The 20,629-nt window shown below is 39.0% G+C and overlaps 2 protein-coding genes across 3 annotated transcripts in view; one reads left to right on the top strand and one right to left on the bottom strand.

Annotated features, from left to right (window-relative positions):
- LOC126473487 (uncharacterized protein C1orf109 homolog) overlaps nt 1-16,705 on the bottom strand; it is a 54,287-nt gene extending 37,582 nt beyond the window's left edge. The window contains exons 1-2 of one of the 2 annotated variants that reach the window (XM_050100563.1): nt 16,412-16,705; nt 12,541-12,651 (exon numbers count right to left, since the gene is read on the bottom strand). In XM_050100563.1, the coding sequence (XP_049956520.1) occupies nt 12,541-12,651; nt 16,412-16,554 (254 nt within the window). In that variant the 5' untranslated portion in view covers nt 16,555-16,705. The remainder of the gene's footprint in view (nt 1-12,540; nt 12,652-16,411) is intronic. The other variant, XM_050100564.1, reaches the window with a different exon arrangement.
- A 425-nt stretch (nt 16,706-17,130) lies between these two features.
- LOC126473486 (lysophosphatidylcholine acyltransferase) overlaps nt 17,131-20,629 on the top strand; it is a 700,767-nt gene continuing 697,268 nt past the window's right edge. The window contains exon 1 of the mRNA XM_050100562.1: nt 17,131-17,400. Within this exon, the coding sequence (XP_049956519.1) occupies nt 17,293-17,400 (108 nt within the window). The 5' untranslated portion in view covers nt 17,131-17,292. The remainder of the gene's footprint in view (nt 17,401-20,629) is intronic.

Below are 20,629 nucleotides of genomic sequence, written 5' to 3'. Positions count from 1 at the left end.
TAGAAATTCTGCAAATAATTTTGCAATTTCTTTTGTGTTACTTGCCTCCAGGTTTAATCATCTTTTTGTAACGGCTTTATACACATTGTCAAGGTAGGCCCGCCCGGTTGGGCACAAAGCAATATCACTTATGTAAGTGCCATCGCAAGTCTGAGAGAGAATGGGCATTGTCACCTGGCAACCACTGAGCAGTGTCCAGATACCAGACATCAGAAGTGAGCAAATAGATCACTGCTCACTCTCCAGATAACAGTACTCATAACTTGACTGTCCAGAGTGGTTTGCCGACAAATCTGTCTGCAAAGGGACAAGGATAGGAGGTAGCCGAGTTTAACCAGAAATGGCAGTTCACTGTGAAAGCGTGTGGCAACCTAATAAACATTTCAAAGCCACAGTCACAACAGAAAGTGCGTGAAGTACCATAGTGATGTAAGAGTTCAGTGTAATAATATTATGGATAGTTGCTACACAGCATATAGCGGAATTGCTGAGTCACAGACAGGCACAACAAGCCTTCTTTGGAGATAAAACACACACACACACACACACACACACACACACACACGAGCACAGTCTCTGGCTGCTGAGGCTTCAGCACGTGTGAGAGTTGCTTTTGCGTGTGTGTGCGTGTGCGTGTTCTCTATCTCTGAGGAAGGCCTTGTTGACCGAAAGCTCATTTTCTGACAACTTTTTGTTGTGTCTATCTGTGACTCAGCACCTCTGCTATATGGTGAGAAGCAACTATCTTTTTCATAATATTGCTACATTGCCTAAGAGTTAAGTGTATTAGATAAAAGGGCTTATCGAGATGAAATAGATACTGAACCTCGTAGCACAATTAGTTTAGAAGCTATACAGAGCCATTAAGATGTACATATTATTGTAAATTAAGAAAATTAATAAATTTCGTTGTTTACCTATACAGAGCTGTGCCTCAAAAGAAGCATAATGCAAAGTCGAATGCGGACTTGGTTCCAAAAGTTGGGAATGAATATTCGTTTTAGTGTTATTAGTACTTTTCCATATTTTGCAGGCAATTTTGGTAAAGAAAGTGAGAGCAAGCATCATTGCAGGGGGGAACACTGACCATACAAAATAAGACTGTGAAACAGCCAGAAGTCGCATACTGCTTTCCTTTACTTTACATGAATCACTCGTCAGACGCTAGTCTCTTCACAAATTTGTGCTCACAAGCGAACAAAATAGGATCAGCTAGACCAGGAATTACGAACACACTAAGTTAAAAGCAGTAATCAGGAAGATGTACACTAAAAAAACAATGAAAAAATAAATTTGGCAAAGGAAAAGAAGTTGAAGGGGAACACATGCCAATACAAGATTTGCAGGTGTCACAGCCCTCTTGGTCAGATGGAAGGAAGACAGGAAAGTTATTGAAATGAATTTACAAGATATTAACACAGAATACACCTAAAGGATACACAGAGCAAAGACAAGATGATGTAAAATGATAGAAAAAAGGATAATGACTTGTTTACATTTAACATAAAACACAGAAAGTTGCAGCAAACATGTAAGAATTCTCATATACAGAAAGCAAGATTATGCAGGATGTCCAAAATGGGGATGACATCAGTACTTAATAAAAAAAGAACAGATAAATGTATGAAATAAAGAAGAACTAAAAGGAAAGGGTGAGGTTAGAAGTTTATAAAGACACTTGCCAGAATAAGGAACAGGTAAGTGGAGCATCTGACTTGCCATCTGAGAATAGTTAACATGGTACTGCAAGGATCAGGAGGAAGGAAAAATAGTAAGAGTAGTCAAACAGTACAGTATGAAACACAGATTATGAAGTATATATAATGTAATGGTTATATAAGAGAGCAAAATATTAGTGCAATATAGGAAGAGACAGAGGACAGTATCAAGCCAGTCTAAAGAATGGCGAAATTAAAAATAAAAAAATGTATAAACTTTTCTGTTTCTTTTATTATATTACGTACAACTAACTGAAATAGAAATGTTACAAATAACATTATCTACATGAGATTCAGAAAAAGTAAGGGCGACATACAGGACAGACATACTGAAATTTCATCACTACAATAGATCACCTCCCACAGACCGTGAACCTTGCTGCAGTGGGGTGACTTGCACTCCTCAACACTACAGCTCATACAAAATGAGGTGGTAACTGTGGAGAAACACATTCTTGTCCTGAGTGGACTCACCCAAGTCCACTTTGGTATTGTTAATGGTTGGCCATCTCCACTGCCTCTCGCCTGCTGACCTGTGCACTTCCGAGTATTATTCACAATGTAGCGTGGTCACAGAATACACAGTAGAAGGTATTCCAGTTTGAGCTGTTGGAGATGGCAGTTGTGTGCGTGATGTGTGCTTGCTTGTGTAAATATATGTGTGTTTTGTTTTCTTTTCTAAAGAAGGCTCTGGCCAAAAGCTAAATGTGTAAAACAGTCCTTTCATTGTGCCTGTATATAAACTCAACACATCAACTTTATGGTGAGTAGCAATCTATCCTTTTCCTAATATTGCTGCTATTATCCTGACAAAACTATTCAAGTAATATGAATAATATAGGAAACAGTTGAAATGTCCTCAGACGAATGTAATAATTTCAGTTGAAGTGTTGATAGGTGAATATTACAGAACTGTCATGGTTGCTACACAGACACAAATTATTTACAGAAATGGAAAGAGTGGTAGAAGATGACCTCAAGGAATATCAGTTTGGGTTCTGAGAAATATGGGAACATGTACGGCAATACTGACCTGACGATTTTTTTGACTGAGGAAAGGCCTTCATAAAATTACATAAAGTTTTTTACAAATTTGACTATATTACATTCTTTCAAACTCTGGAGAAGGTAGCATGGATAAATTACAGGGAGTGAAAGGTCATCTAGAGCTTGTACAAAAACCAGATTCCAGTTATAGGAACCAGCTAAAGCTTGCACAAAAATTAGACTGTAGTTATAAGAATCAAAGGATATGAAAGGATAGAGGTGAGAAGGGAATGAGAAAGGACTGTATCTTATCTTAGACGTTATTCAAACTGTACAGTGAGCAAGCGCTAAAGGAAATCAAGCAGAAATTTTGAAATGGACTAAAGTACAGGGAGAAGAAAAAAATACTTTATAATTTGGTGATTCCATTGTAATTTTGTCAGAGATGGCAAAGTACATGGAACATCAGTTGAATAAGGGGATTGTTGTATCGGAAAAGACGTTATAAGAATAATATGACCAATATAAAAACAAAGGTAATGAAGCACACATAAATTAAATCAGGTGATGCTGAAGTAATTGAGGTAATACGAGTAGTTAGTGAGTTTTGCTATTTGGGCAGCAAAATAACTGACAACGGCTGAAGAAGAGGGGATATAATACCCTGATTGGCAATAGCAAGAATACCCTTCCTAAAAAACAGAAAAACAGAAATTTGTTAAAATTTAACATAAATTTCAGTATTAGGAAGTCTTTTCTAAAGATATTGGTCTGAGGCAGAATGTTATATGGAAATGAAACATGGACTAACGAACAATTCAGACAGGAAGAGAAAAGAAAGTTTTGAAATTTGGTGCTACAGAAGAATTCTGAGAATTAGATGGGTAGATATGGCAAGTAATGAAGAGGTACTGTAAGCAGATTCAAAAGGATGTAGATTGCTGTAGTTATGCAGAAATGAAAAGAGTTGGAAAGGACACACTAGCATGAAAAGTAAAATCAAAGCAGAATTTGGACTGAAAATCACAATAACATCATGTTTTATTGTTAAGGCAAATATCTTGTGACCTTCTGGGATTATGATCAACATTCTTTTTTTCTCTAAATAATTGTCTTCTGTGCCTGGTATATGAAAATAGTAAATGGTTCATACATTCTTCTTCACTGCATCTACATGACTATTCTACAATTCACACTGAGCTTCCTGGCAGAGGGTTCATCAGACCACTTTCACACTATTTCTGTATCATCCCACTCTCGAATAATGTGTGCAAAAAGAAATGAACACTTAAATCTTTCTGCACGAGCTCTGATTTCTCTTATTTTATTACTATGGTAATTTCTCCTTATGTAGACAGGCATAAAAAAATAGTTTTGCATTCAGAAGAGAAAGTTAGAGATTGAAATTTCATGAAAAGATCTTGCCGCAACAAAAACCATCTCTGTTTTAATAACTGCCAACACAACTCCCATATCATATCTGTGAAACTCTCTCTCCTATTTCATGATAATATGAAATGAGCTGCCCTTCTTTGAACTTTTTCAATGTTCTCCAGCAATCCTATCTGGAAAGAATCTTCATACCGCACAGTAGTACTCCGGTAGAGGATGGACCAGCTTAATGTAGGCAGTGGATTTATTGCATCTTCTACGTATTCTGTTAATAAAACAGTCTTTAGTTTGCCTTCCCCACAAAATTATCTATGTGATAATTCCAATTTAAGTTGTTCATAACTGTTGAATTGACAGCCCTCAGATTTGCATGATTTTTTTGTGTAACCAAAATGACGCATGTTCCTTTTAGTACTCATGTGGATGTCCTCACACTTTCCATTATGTAGAGTCAATCGCCACTTTTCACACCATACAAATATCTTGCCTACATCAGGTTGCAATAGGTTCTGATCTCCTGATGACTTCAGTAGATGGTAAATGACAGCATCACCTGCGAACAATCTAAATGGCTATTCAGATTGTCTTTTATAACATAGATTAGGAACAGCAGAAGGCCTATAACACTTTCTTGTGGAACACCAGGTACCACTTCTGTTTTACTCAATAAGTTTACATCAATTACTATGAACTGTGAGCTTTCTGACAGGAAATCACAAATCCAGTCACACAGCCAAGATGCTACTAAGTATGCACGCAATTTGATTGGAAGCCACTTGCAATTTGATTGGAAGCCACTTGTGAGGAACGGTATAAAAAACCTTCTGAAAATCTAGAAATATGAAATCAATGTGATAGCACTCATTACTTCATGAGAATAAAGAGCTAGTTGTGTTGCACAAGAATGATAGTTTCTGAATCCATGATGACTGTGTGTCAACAGATTGTTTTCTTCAAAGTAATTCATAGTGTTCAAACACAGGAAATGTTCCAAAATCCTGCTGTAAATAGGTATCAATGCTATGGGACTGTAATTCATCAAATTACTACTTCTTCCTTTCTTGAGCACTGGTATAGCTTGTGGAACTTTCCAATCTTTAGGTACAGATCTTTCACTGAGCAAGCAGTTGTACGTTATTGTTAAGTATGGAACTATTAAAAAGAATATTCTGAAAGGAATGTAACTGATACACCATCTGGACCAGAAGTTTTGTCTTTATTAAGTGATCTGAGCTGCTTTGCTACACCCAGGTATATCTGCTTCTCAGTTACTCATGTTGGCATCGGTCCTTAATTTGAGTCTGGAATATTAACTTCATCTTATTTGGTGAAGGAATATCAGAAAGCCACATTTAGTAACTCAACTTTAGTGGTACTGTCACTGGTAACATTATCATCACTATCACAGAGTGCAGGTATTGACTGTGTCTTGCCGCTGGTGTACATTACATACAACCAAAATCTCTTTGCATTTTATCAATAATCCTACTTTGAACTTAAGCCACACTTGGCCGACACTTACAGTTCAGTGGCATAGAGAACAACTGAAAGATTTGAAAACAGGTAAATCACCATGTCCGGACGAAATTCCAGTTCGATTTTACAAAGAGTACACTACGGCATTGACCCCTTACCTAGCTTGCAATTGTGGTGAATCTCTCGTCCAGCACAAAGTCCCATGAGACTGGTAAAAAGAGCAGGTGACTCCAGTACATATGAAAGGTAAAAGAAAAGACCTGCTAAAGTACAGACCAATATTCCTAACTTCTGTTTGCTATAGAATCCTTGAACATATTCTAAGTTCGAATATGATAAACTTTCTTGAGACTAAGATGCTGATGGCCACAAATCAGCATGATTTTAGAACGCATCACTCATGTGAAACTCGGCTTGCCCTTTTCTAACGATATACTGAGAATGAGGGATGAAAGGCAACAGGCAGAGCCCATATTTCAAGATTTCTGGAAAGCATTTGACACAGTGCCCCCATTCCAGGTTGTTAACGAACGTATGAGCATATGCAATATGCACAGATATGCGAGTGGCTCAATGACTTCTTAAATAATAGGACCCAGTATGTTGTCCTCGATGGGAAGTGTTCATCAGAGACAAGGGTATCATCAGGCATGCCCCAGAAAAGTATGATAGGGCTGCTGCTGTTCTCTACATACATAAATGATTTTGTGGGCAGGGTAGGCAGCAATCTGTGGTTGTCTGCTGATGATGCTGTCGTGTACGGTAATGTGTTGAAGTTGAGCGACCCTAGGAAGGTACAAGACGACTTAGACAAAATTTCCAGTTGGTGTGATCAATGGCAGTTAGCTCTAAATGAGGGAAAATGTAAGTTAATGTGGATGAGTAGGAAAACTCACATGTAATGTTCAGATACAGTATTACTAGTGTCCTGTTTGAAATAGTCAGGTCATTTAAATACCTGGGTGTAATGTCACAAAGCGATACGAGGTGAATGAGCACGTGAAAACTGTGGTAAAGAAGGCAAATGGTTGACTTCAGTTTGCTGGGAGAATTTTACGAAAGAGTGATTCACTTGTAAAGGAGGTCGCCTACAGGATGCTGGTGTGACCTATTCTTGAGTACTGCTAAAGTGTTTGTGATCTGCACCAGATAACACTGAAGGAAGACATCGAAGCAATACAGAGGAGAGCAGCTAGATTTGTTACTGCTAGGTTCAAACAACATTTAAGTGTTGCAGAGATGCTTCGGGAGCTCAAATGGGAATCCATGAAGGGAAAGCAATGTTCTTTTCGAGAAACACTATTGAGAAAATTTAGAGAACCAGCGTCTGAAGCTAACTGCCAAACAGTTCTACTGCAGCCAACATACATCACACATAAGGACACGAACATTATATACGAGAGATTAGAGTTCATACGGAGGCGTACAGACAGTCATTTTTCCCTTGCTCTATTCGAGTCGAGCAGGAGGGGATATGACAAGTAGTGGTACAGGGTACCCTCCGCAATGCACAGTACGGTGGCTTGCGGAGTATCTATGTAGATGTAGTTGTAGATATGGTTTGAAAGGAATGGAGACTGTCTCTTAGAACGGTATCAAGCGAATTTTTGTCTGCTTTTTTAACCCTCAAATGGACATGCCTGTGTATAAAATGTGTGTCAACAACAAATAAAATTGTTTTGCACTGTTCCATTGTTGTTTCACAATAGTGAGCCCATACCTATTCCTTCATTATTGCTTCAGCTAACACAGTGCGTTGTCATATGTCCAAGTGAGCAGCAGTAATTCAAAATAAACAGTGAGCCTTGGTGAGAAAAAAATTACATTCTGTTCAAGAAAATTATCCAGAGTACAAGCTAGAGGAACAATCCCATGACAAGGCACTTGGCTACAAGATAATTAGTAATCGAATAAGCAGTTGGCTGGGTTCTAATGCAACTGCACTGTTCAATGCTTCGAGTGGGTAGTCACTGTGGAGTAGCATCTGTCCATGGCAGCAGAGTGATACATTGATAGTTTGTTTCGTTACTGTTTAACTAAACAGTGCTTTAGCTATTAAGTTATGTACCCAACAGCAAACCACTGAGATGAAGCTATTTTAGGTTGTAGCTGGCAGAAATGTGCTGATTTTGACGTCTTGGTCCAACCCCATGGCTTCTTCTAGTGGTTTCTCACTTTTTCATTAATTAAGTTCAGCAATTGATGGTAAGAAAGTCTTATCATTCAGGATTTCCCCTAAGTTCACTGCTTGTTTGTCTAAGCTGTTCAGTGTGCCATTATGAAAGGTGTCACCGTGCCCTGGTATTCACAAAAATGCATCAGTATCCCTATTTTCGTATTGGTAGTGACTTCTTTAGCAATATCTATAATTATAGGTGACATATTTTTGTTCAACTTTAGTTTTCTGAGACTGTTCAGTACACTTCAGTTAATACCACCATGCTGCTACTCAAGATGATGGGCAAGCTGGGCAGTGCAGAAGGATAGGTACAAATGCGAATAGGTGAGCATGGAGTCTAAAAGGAACATGGGTGCTCCTGTGTTGAGGCAGAGGAGGTTAAGTTGATTTGGTATGTCAACCAAGAGAGCTGCTCTTGGACAGGTTCTGAGAGAACCCCAAAGGGGATGGTGCACATTAAAGTCACCGAGCAGCAGAAAGGGGTGAAGTAGCTGCCCAATAACCTGAAGGAAGTTTGCTCTGGTGACATCAAATGACAGAGCGATGTAAACAGTACAAATGGAAAAGGTCATGTTAGGAAGCAAAAGGTGAACTGCAACAGCTTGAAGAGGGGGAGATGCGTTGACTATGAATGTCATCCTGTACGAGCAGCTTGACTCCCCCATGAGATGGAATGCCATCCTCGGGGGGGGGGGGGGGGGGGGGGGGGGGGGGGGAAGGTCAAAACAGGCCAGGAAGAACTGTGAGAGCTCAAAACAGTCGTGAGGATGCAATTTTGTTTCCTGAAGGCACCACGCAGAACATGCAGATGATGCGATTTTAAGAGTAGCCATAAATCCTCTTTGTTTGATCAAAGGCCACGAAAGTTCCACTGAAAGAGAGTCATAATGAGAAACGGAGAGCAGGGCAAAAATGAAGGTGTCATCTAGGAGGCTGCCGAATGGCAGCCTTCAAGACTCACAGCTACATGGTGCGGAGGCTGGAGGATCCTGCTCCATGAGATCTACAGAGACATTGGCATTCTCCCTCTGTTGATCTGTGCCATCCAGAGCAGAAAAACGGTTGGTGGTGCGCACCAGCGACATGGAGGTCAACAGGGTGAGGGTATCATGTAGCGACACTGTTGAAGAGCATCTCCGAGTCGGCGAAGGACAAGACCGTTTCCGTTTGTTTTACTATGTGGAGTCTTTCCGGTTGGCAGAGGAAGCTCAGATGTTTGCTGGTTGGAGAGACATAGGAAGTCTTTGCAAGAGTATGCTTTCTGTCCTTTCCGGCTTGCTGGTTGTGTAGCAGGTGACTTCATCCCGGGAGGTGAATGTCTGGTGGCTTGTTACAGAGATGGACAATGAGACAGCGATCCTACCATGACACTGGGCAATTTAACAACTGCAATGCTGAATTTGAGGTCGCACGTCTGTCTTCGTGGAGCGAGATGTAGCAAGAACAGTACTGTAAGTGCCAGATGGTAGAACACAGGATTTGCGACTAGCCAATAACTTGTGAGCGACTGGGTAAGGCACTTTTTCTTTATCTGGATCTGCCTGATAGCCCACTCATCAAGATACATGGTACAATCTTGAGAGAAGCCAGAATTGTCACCATTGCAACTGATACAGCAGGGAGGAGGAGGTGGAAAATCGCCCTCGGGAGCATCCCTACCACAGGTTACACATTTGTGTCAACAAGACATTTGAGTGTGGTTGAAACAATGACACTGGTAGCAGCACATCACGTTCAGAATGTATGGTTGGACTTCTTGTGTTCTGCCCACTCATCCAATATAGGGTGTCTAGGAAACTGCTTTCTTGGATCGCTAGTCAACAATTCAAGCAAATCGTATTAATCAAGTTTATTATAGTAAAATAAATGATAATACTTAACTTTGCATATTCACAAAAGTGTGTCACAAGCAAATGATGACATGCAAATAATCAATTTCCTTAAATATATACAAATCCAATACAAGCAAAACAATACATTTCATAAGTGGCTGCTGTAGCATTCGTACAACAGCTTGTCTTCCTCTTGGGCCGTGGCTAGATGGCGTGGCACTTATATTCTCTTTGTGTAGAGGCTGCTCCTGTCTCAGTGTCATCCTAGAGAGGGTTTCATCAGCATACTATTGGCTAATGTCGTCTCACAGCCCTCTCTGCTCTTCAGTTCTCGCCCAACATGCCGGCGCTTGACGTGACCCCGGAACAGGACTGTGGTAACTTCATAGCCTGCTTTGATCTTGGACGAAAACACCACTCTATCAAAGGTGAAAAAAAGACTGTGTGTGGGCACTAAGGATGCATCTATCTTTTTCATCACCCGACGGACGGCAATGACATCCTGATCAGAGAGGTACGTATGGATATCTGTCTCTGTCAAACCATCAAGCAGCCTAGCATAAATAATGCCATGGGATGAATTCAGTTTCTTTGGGTCTTGACACGAACAGGACAGACTTGGAGAAAGTGAAACAGCAAGCAGTTATTGTGCTTGAGAATCACAAGTAACCTCCAAAAGCAAAATGCCATTGTGTAAACGAGAGCAGGACTTCAGAGGACTGGCAATGCATCAACACGTTTCTGAATAAGATACGGATTTACCGTTGCAAAGAACCGCCGTCTTCAGTATTTGAAACCATGAGGGAATGTGGTGCAGCTCAGAGGGTCTTTGGATCAGGAGCTTCATTCCATTTACATTTGGTAGACATGGACTGCGAAGATGATGATTGGCTCATTGCGAGAAAATCCGCCATGACTGCCAGTGTCTCCAATGGCATGCTCGTCCCAACTGCCCCCGTTCATAGGGGGGCTCACCCACCTTAAGCGATTGCTCACATGTCAGGTCACACCTCTTGAACACCTAACAGAGGGACCAATCGGCAATTTGGGAAGGTATCAGCTCAGGCAATCCCCCTCCCTGGGCCTGGCCTGTACCAGGGTGTACGTGCGAATCCTACCCCTCGACCTAGGGCTGGGAATCACATATCACCTAGTTACCTGTTGCACGTCAGATGTGTGAGCCGGCCTTCAGGAGCGCACAGGGAGAAAGAAGAAAAAGAGGAGCCTCGAACACCAGAGCGGAGGAAGGATAGGAGAAGGTAAACGGAGAAAGGAAAAAAGGAATGAAAAACAGTGGTGAGACTGTTCTGATGTCAGCTACTGACACTGTGGAACACATTCCCAAAATCACACCAGACATGGTCCCCAAGGGAAGGGAAAAAACATAGCAACAGGATGGACATGCAGCACAGGAGGGAAAAGGTGCTGCAAAGGCTGGGGCCCCGTGGTAGCCACACACGAACCTGCCAAAGAGCAGAGTGCCCCCCAGGGGGATCCCTTGATGTGTCAGAATCACCAATCCCTTCTTCTAGTCAGGTTGCACCAAAAATTTCTTTTCTCCTCAGTTCTATTCAGTACTACGTCACTAGTTCACCAGCCACCCATCTAATCTTCAGCCATTCTTCTGTAGCACCACATTTCAAAAGTTTCTAGTCTCTTCTTGTGTAAACTGTTTATTGTCCATGTTTCACTTTCATATATGGTTACACTCCATACAAATACTTTCGGAAAAAGACTTCCTTACACTTAAATCTATATTTGTTGTTAACAAATTTCTCTTCTTTAGAAATGCTTTTCCGGACTCTGCCAGTCTACATTCCCTCAGTAACTAAAAAACAGTAAGTCCCTGACTGTATTTAATAGAAAATTAAAAATCATTCCAACTTGATGATTGTTTCTACAGTGCAAGTGAATTTCTGCTCCATATGGGTGGAAATAAACATGAAAATAATGCAGCAAAGAATTTTGTAAAGAGTAAAACATTAATGCAAGTATGTGCAAAAATCTTGCATCTATATCATCTGCTACTAAGCAAATTAAGTGCAGAAATAATATCCAACCAGGTACTGTTGTGTAAATGTGTGAAAGGAATACAGCACTAAAATACAAATGTGGAACTGAGTATGTAATTTAAATAAGTATATCTAAAAACATGTATGTAATGTGTGTGTTCATAAATTTGTGTGCTCATAACTTCTCAGAAAGGATGTATGTAAATTCATGTTTGTGTAAACTTTCGGCATATTACTTCATGCCAGAAAATTATCATAATGTCCAACATCAAATGTATGTTTGTGCATCACCATGTGCATGACATGTACAGTATTGATTCAGAGGACAATAAATAAATAAACAGAACATTTGATATCCTCTCTACTTCAGCCATCGTCAGTATAGTAACACGGTTCATGTTTTCCGTCGCACTTCACATAGCATAGACCGGGAACTGTCTCCTGGGCATGCCCGATGTGAACTGACTGGGCATGACCCGTGCTGCCTGAGTTGTTGTTGTTGTTCCGCCGGCAGAGGTCGCGGCCGAATTCTCGCATGCCCTCTGGTGGACGGGACTCAACTTGCGGCAACTACCGTCCGTGATGTGTCATGCCGACGTGCGCCTCCCGCGATCTTTCTGGTGGCTACTGCAATCAGTTATTTTGCTGCCCAAATAGTTAAACCCATCTACTACTCTAAAGTGTCTCATTTCCTAATCTAATTCCCTCGGCACCAGCTGATTTAATTCAACTAAATTCCATTATTCCTGTTTAGATTTTTCTGATGTTCATTGTTCATTATTATGTGATCCAAATATAAATTCAAAATAAGCTCATCACTGTTTTCCTCCAAACAGTTGTGAGACTAAGTTGTAAGTCTATTCTTATGGCAATAAAAATGGTCTGGCTCTATATCCATCAGCAAGTTTTATATGCTATACTATAAAAGCAGGAAAGATACATACACTAATTTATTAAGAAGTTGTACCTCCGTCTCAATAGCTGCATATATCTTTCCCAGCAAATTTTGCTTCAACAGAGGGATTTCCAGTATCTTCAATTTTTTGTCCCCAACACTGAAATAACGAACCATTGATTAATGCTCTGAGTAATAATTAATCACATCAATTTCAACTTCTTGTTCTGTGGGAACACTGTAACCCAAAATATATAGTTATATAATTAAACAACACAGAAAAGCTAATTTAAATAATGAAATAAATTTCAAAATGTAATGGATTACATGACAATAAATTTGAATATATTTCCGCAATTGCTAACTTATAGAATTCTCTGTCTCAGTATAATCTACATTGACAGAATTATTTGTTTAAAAATAGTGCATTTCATGAAAGATATACATACAGATTATACATATATGATTATTGAGAACATTTGCGGATTCAAAACTATCTACTATATGTTTTTTTATCATCAGCATCACCATGGTAATCATAATGGAAAACTGGTTTGTTAGAGTCACATCCACTTGCTCTGTTCCAGTAGCTTTCCTTTTTAACTTGGGCACTACTGGCAGGATATGATTGAATAACAATTGGCAATCCTCTGACATAGCGATGCCACTTTCATTTTAGCCCTACACTGTTTCAGATTTCTTATAATCTTGCAATTGACTGTATACTTGCAAATCTTGGAGACAGACAAATCAGTAAGTTGACGTACTTTGACATTATTGAATGAAAATATGCATATTGAATAATCTACATCTACATACATACATACTCCACAAGCCATTGTATGGTGTGTTGGGAAGGATACAGTGTACCACTACTAGTCTTTTCCTCTCCTGTTCCACTCACTACTAGACCAAAGGAAAAACAGCTGCCTCTATGCCTCTATAAGAGCCATGATTTCTCTTATCTTATCTTCTTGGTCATTAGGCAACATGTACATTGGCAGCAGTAAAATCATTCTGCAGTCAGCTTCAAATGCTGGTTCTCTACATTTTCTCAATACTGTTTCTTGAAAAGAATGTCAGTTTCCCTCTAGGGATTGCCAGTCGAGTTCCTGAAGCATCTCCGTAATACTTGTGTGTTATTCGAACCTATCAGTAACCAATCTAGTTGTCTGCCTCTGAATTGCCTCGATGTCTTCCTTTAATCCAATCTGGTGCAGATCCCAAAAACTCAAGCAGCACTCAAGAATGGATCATCCTAGTGTCCTATATGCAGTCTCCTTTCCAGGTGAACCACAATTTGCTAAAAGTCTCACAATAAATGAGAGTCGACATTTGCCTTCCCTACTACACTACTTACATGCTCATTCCATTTCATATAACTTTGCAACAATAGTGTCCTGGGGTTACTCATTTTGGAGAAAGAAAAATCTTCATTGCTCAAGAATGTGCTGTATGAATAATATGTGGTGTTCATCCATGATCACATAAATCTGTTTGAGAAGCTGGGCATTCTGGCTACTGTTTCATAGTATATTTATCTCATCGTGGAATTTGTTGTAAATAATTCACTGCACTTCAAGAGAAACAAAGATGAACATAAGTGGCCACGAAAGCCTTAACAATTTCGTAAAGATGTACATAACTACAATACCAAAAGAAAAAATGAAATTCATTACTCCACATTAAGATCATCTTTAGCACAAAAAGTTGCCACCAAAATTTCTGACCAATTACCCAATGATATAAAAACCGAAAAGTTTTTCCCAGAAAACTACTTCTATTCTATAGAAGAATTTATATTTTTGTTATGTGTAGATGCTGGAGGGGGGGGGGTAGAAAATATTAACAAATATCTGTATAAAAAAATTAAGAAAACGAAACATGCAAATGGTCAGCATCTAGCCATATTTATGTATGAATGTGTAATGTGAATATAAAACGACTTGTTCCACAAAAGTATGATTAATTGTACAAGTGATCCATGGAAGACGATACTGACTAACTAATACCTTTTGCATTGCTGTCCTCTACAAGCTTACAGTGTTAATTTCTGAAGATGACTTTTAGCCATACTCCATATACATATATATCTCCTAATTTGTAAAATGTGCAACTGTCCTTCTTGCGACTTTGAGCACAATGGTATTATATTACATTACGTTAATACATGTTCTGTATATTATTAGAACATGAATACGGCATTTTGTAATGATGTGGAACGTGTCACTTCAACATAAGGTTTCTTCACACAATATCACTTTGCCACTATTTTTTAATTGGGAGAGATTATTAATATCAAATTTCATTAGTGAATATACATGTTGTGTATCTATTGTGAATATCCCTAATTCCTTAAATTAACATCTGCAAGGTGATTCAGGTGGGCTCCAGCTGCAATGAATACTCTTTCTCTTAATGATGAATTACCCCAAAATATGATGCCATATGAAAGCAAGGAATGATAACAGGCATAGTAGGCTAATTTACTGACATGTTTTTCACCAAAATTTGCAATAACTGTAATAGCATAGGTAGCTGAACTCAAACATTTCAGCAGATCATCCCAGAAATTTTGAATTTACTGCCTTAGCAACAGCTTCTGTTCAGAGTCATTATTTATCAAAGGTTTTAGAAATAATACTTTTAAAAGAAACTTAAAAGTGTACACAAGCACTGTGAATGCAAATGCAGCATTCTCCAAAGTGAAAATAATATAAAGCACATGTACCCAGAGACATGTAAGCTATATGAGAATCTTACTTTTCAATGCACTGACAGTTTACATCTAAACCTTGGAAGATAAATATAGATGAAGAGATACGTAAATATACTTCTTCTTCACACTTTTCTTTACATTTGCAGTGACTTTGTTGGCTCATAAGTAAAACTGTGACCAACCTATAGATTGGTTTGAAGACCGAAGTGCATTACCAGATATGATGTTATTGGAAGTGATGCCCTATCATTGCCTAATCTTATACTACTCTGTAAATGTTTTAAGTATGTACATATTATTCATATTACTTCTGTAATGTATCTGATATGTCCGTTACTACTGTATGGTCTATGGCTGAATAAATAAATAATAATTCTAATTTTGCAGAATATATTTAAATACAGATACTGTGTATTTTGACACATCAATGTTTCTACTGCTGGTTTTACATGTGTGTTCAAAGTGAAATACATCAATGTTGCTGTAAATAAGATGTATTAACTTACATGTAAATGTTTTTAATGTCGATGATGTTCTCAGCGCCATCAAAAATTGGTCAAACAGTAATTACATAAATCGGAATAGTGAAGCCATTACTATGTACTTAGGCAACTCAATGAATCAAATCAATTATGTTAGCAACATAATACACACAGGCCTACATCTTATGTCTGTTGAGACTTCTGATTTAACGATTACAGTAGCAATAGGAAGTATAAAGTATCCGATAATTATTCAATGAGGCGTTTCAAAAGGCAAATACATTTAAACTACGGGTACCATGAGTATGAATAACCAACTCCATCTTCTGCAAACTGGCACTCGAGGGAACAGAGATTTGATTTGTTTTCTTTTAAGACATGCGTAACCAACTATTTGACGTGCAGGTCATGGTCTAGGAGTTAAATGACATGAGTTAAAATACCTTCTCATATTTTAAAGGCAAATTCCAAACTTATGCAACGTCTTCTTACTGTCAAACTTTGTATTACTAAGGAGATAGCAACCAATTCAAGTCGCCAGCGAATCAAAGAATCATAGTATTTCCATATATATAAGTCTAAAACGTCAATAAATACAAACCAAGAAATAGAATCTATATATGAATATACCCAATGCTTTACACAATAAACTTTACGACAAAAATCATGAGGCAGTTCTCGTAAACTTCATATGTGATGTAAAAAAGTGTTCCTATTACCTCTTTATTAACTGAAGCTGTTCAATTTCATTACACAGTGCCGTAGAGCATTCGCTATAATCTTGTAATACGTCTCTCCATTTAGCCGGATACGAGCTGAAGTATTTGTAGAAAGAACGTAATACGGTTTCCAGTCTATCCATTGCAATATTTTTCGGTGGATCTCTGTGGATTTTTCATTAGGTTTCCGTTCGTTAAGAAACTAATGAATGAAAATTCGCGGTAACACATTTACATAACCTCAACCTCCTTTGTTATTAGGCATGGTTATATTTGTAAACAACAGGTACTGCAACGTAATATCATTGAAAGACTGGATCACAAAAGAAAGTATCTAGCTGCTAGGATAAATGAAAATGAGCGAGAAGTTTCTTATTTTATGATTAAATGGAATATCCGGTTCAAAATTGTCTCTATAGCTGGCTTTGTAGATACTGTGTTTCATGTGAGCTAAATCTTAAGGCGAGGGAAAACTTTCCGTAATTGTATTGGCACAACAATGAACAACAGCATCTATCGAGCAGCATCCGGAACATGAGCAACATGCTTTTCTCTCATTCGAGTAAAAATAGATGGTCATTTTATTCTAAAATTTTATTACAGTCAAATCTATGAAATCATGTCAATGTTGTCAACACTGCTGTCACTGTTGTGCAGCGGTGATTATTTGCGTACTGGAGCGACTCTAGTGGGCGACAGACAAACTACGAGGGGTCTGCTTTCCCCAGCTCATTCGTTGCCCGCAGACAGTTCCGGAGCGCAAGTAGCCGGTCGATTTGATCTAGTGAGTGAACGTGTGATTGTGGTGTCCGCGCGCTAAGTGAAGTAATGGACTGACCGTGATTATTTCTTTTTGCTATTGTTGGCGTCTTCATCTCACCATGATGAATGGAAAGCTACATGCGGCAGAACATCTGCCGAATGCAGAAGATCTGTTAAATCCATTTGTACACCGCCTCGAACTGTCAACAACGTACGACAAAATTAAGGTAAAATATTTAAGAACCACCTTCCTTCCTGAAAGCATTATATTTTGTTACTATTAGTGCAACAATCGTTTTCAGGGAAAATTTTTTTGTTTTTTTTTGCTTATCAACCAGTTACATTTAATTATTGTGCTGCGACAAATCGGAAGAGGCTTCCGGCTATTCGTCGAATGAAGTAGTACGATCCTCTTATGTCTTATTAGCGCCCTTCTCAAATTTGCGTTTATACGTTATAGAGAAAGCAGTAAATGTCCATATTGCTAACACAGATCCCGTATTTTCGAACATCTGCGCGTCGCAACTTTGATCACGTGCATCACCTGTCTTGACTGAAATTGTTTTCCCACCAAGTTTGTAATATTTCTAGGAGGGCTGCATTTTAGAATAAAGTGAACCTGCATTAAGTTGCAGCAGCAGCAACAACATGCATTAATAGCAGTTGCGTATTGCTGCTACATACCGTACCTTTGTTAAATCACGGTACAAATGACAGAATTAATCGCATTAGAAGTGCCATCCTTCTGGGAATGAATGTAACAGCGGACTTGATTCGTCTTTTACGCAAAGCGATTTTGTCGTCAAAGCTACCTGTGTCGGTTTGTAGGGCCATCACTTTGATGGCGCGCTTCTCAAGACCGCAAGCTGTTGGCAAAATCAGCCCAGCAGTTTTCTCTGAGGGCCCTATTAATAAAGGTATGGAGTATTACTAACACTGCTTGTGTCACAATATCTCACTTGACTGTTACTTCCGCTGGAATTGAAATACGGTATAATCTGTTTACAAAGACTTAAAAAGGCAAACTTTTTGATTGTGTGCAAATTATTAGTTCGTAGGTCAGTTTTGGGAGCCGCTAGTTGTATCTTAATCTAAAGCAATTTCTACGACCTGAACGGTTTGTTAGCGTTAATGTGTGAATTGTTACTAACATTTTATCATTCGACGTGAAAGAAAGTTCGTAAGAAATGTTTCTTGGGAAAACTGTAAACTTTTATTGTGACAGCTGTCGTAAATTTCATATAGATCGAAGATTCATTACGATTGTATCTGTGTCTAACGTTCTCCATTGTCTAACTCCTGAACGAAGCGTGGTAGTTAATAAAGTATCGTACCAGTCGTGTTGAAATCCGGTGGTGCATGACGCTTTAAAATACAATACAAACACTCGCTATTAAGCGAGACGCTTGCGAGAAATACTTTGAATATGTAATCTGCAAATCTTGAAAGTGTACAACGTAAGTAACTGGTTAATAGATGGATATCACGCAAAACTAAATAAATACCTTGCATTGATCTCATGTTGGTTCGTAATGGGTCATCTTTCTCCAAAAGAAAACTCGTACGCTGCCGTTGTTTGCCCCAAAATGTACCTTTATGGCATTACATCTGTCCATGTCTCAAACTTAACTTCTTGACTCTCGTGGCCACAGATGATTGGCTGCTGCCAAAGAGCCCTACAGCACACAGTTTTGTCATGTTTATCTCTGTATGTGCGTTTTTGAGATCGGCCTGTAACGTCTATTTCTTTTATGATTAAAGCAACAGATAAAGCTCACAAATATTGAAGAATACTTCCAGCCATGATGATGTACAGAAAACATCAGTAATATGTCGCCGAACTGTCAGCTGTTTTGGACATGTCAAAACAAATAACTGGGCACTGCCTCAGAAGCACTTTCAGGAACAAGGCTGAGTAGCTGGAGAGGTATTACGATGAACTTGGAATTAAAGTTTTGTTAAAGTTTCACACTAGATGTTTGTCCTCAATCTGATAAATTTGCAAACATCATCATAAACTGTTCTTCGTTTCAGAAATAAACGCAACATTCGATTGTATTCGTCGAGAGCTGTGTTGTAATCCTGTTCGAAAAAAGCGTCGCGAATTTTGTCGTTTCGAAAAAGAAAAAACTTTTCACCCCTCTAAAATTGGGGTAGGTAATCCCTGCAATATTTTGGTGGTAAGTCATTTTGCAATATACGTGACTTCACACAAAGAATATTATGTGAAAGTGTGGCAGGTTTTTACCCTTCTGGATTTTGATCGGTAGAAAAGTTTTCCCTGTGATTGATGCTTGTGTTTTTAATGTACAGTTCGGAAATGGGTATCAAATCCCCCTTCAGATGATAAGTCAAATAAATGATATAGATACAGGAATTTGACGAGGAGGGAAGAATTGAAAAAAACTCCCATTATCCTGTGTTTGTGATCCGTATAATGTGACGAATAGATTTGTTTAGTTGCTGTATGTTGGAAAACAGAGAAGCGCTTTGACCTGGAAAAAGTGATAACGGCATGAGCTTTTGCGGACATAAGTAACGGATGCCGGCGAGAACCATCAATTTCATCCACGCTTTCGTATTCGACGGGGATGCACGAACCCATCTCTGGGCTGAGTGTCAGAATTATTTTAACATGTGATCGATAATATTTGTGTCGGGAGTTGAAGTATTGATTTTTGTGACTAATGAAGTCACAAATTTACCCAAGTGTTTCTTATGAGTTTAAAAAATAATTTATATCATGGCTTACAACTACAGGAAAGTTGCGCTTTGCTATAGTTTGTAGGGAAGTGACGCTTTTGTAGTTCTCGGGCAACAATATGTGCTGGCATTCGAAACATCGAAGGTAAAATTTAGCGTATAAGCCCTTAGAAAAGGGTAGAGAGAGAGAGAGAGAGAGAGAGATGTACAACACACACTGGAGATAGTTTGGGTAGGAAAAATTGCCTCGTATGGGTGTATTGCACTGTCTTAGAATCGCTATGTACGCAATGCCGTTGAAGATATGTTTGCAGAAGGGTCGCACTTCGTTTACCAGCAGCAACCGTACAGTGATGTGGAGTGTGACGGTACGGAAGTTTTTTGTCCCAGCATTGCCATCTTCCTACGAGACTTAACGTTGTCGTGTCCCAAGCTGCTGTAGATAACAAAAACTACGTGTTATTAACGGAGTCGCTGCCGACTGATTTACTGCTTCTTGTTGGGAATTTGAGCAATTATTTTTCTATTATTTGGAATATAAGAGAAAGGCACTCAGGACTGAAGCTGTGAAGGCGTTTCCCACAAGACGGCAAAGAATGTGAGATATTGTTTCTGACAACATACGATCGTTTGCAGGTGTGGGGTTAGAATTCAGTTATGCCATTTTGCGGTCAAAGCGCAACCAGTTATTCTGTCAGAGCCACACTTGACGGGCCCACTCAGAATCAACTTGCAACAATCTTTCCTCATTCT

Source organism: Schistocerca serialis, chromosome 4 (genome assembly GCF_023864345.2).
Source record: "Schistocerca serialis cubense isolate TAMUIC-IGC-003099 chromosome 4, iqSchSeri2.2, whole genome shotgun sequence".
In the NCBI taxonomy this organism is placed as follows: Eukaryota; Metazoa; Arthropoda; class Insecta; order Orthoptera; family Acrididae; genus Schistocerca; species Schistocerca serialis.
The sequence above is the reverse complement of the archived record's forward strand: the minus strand, read 5'-3'. Positions and strand labels throughout refer to the sequence as shown.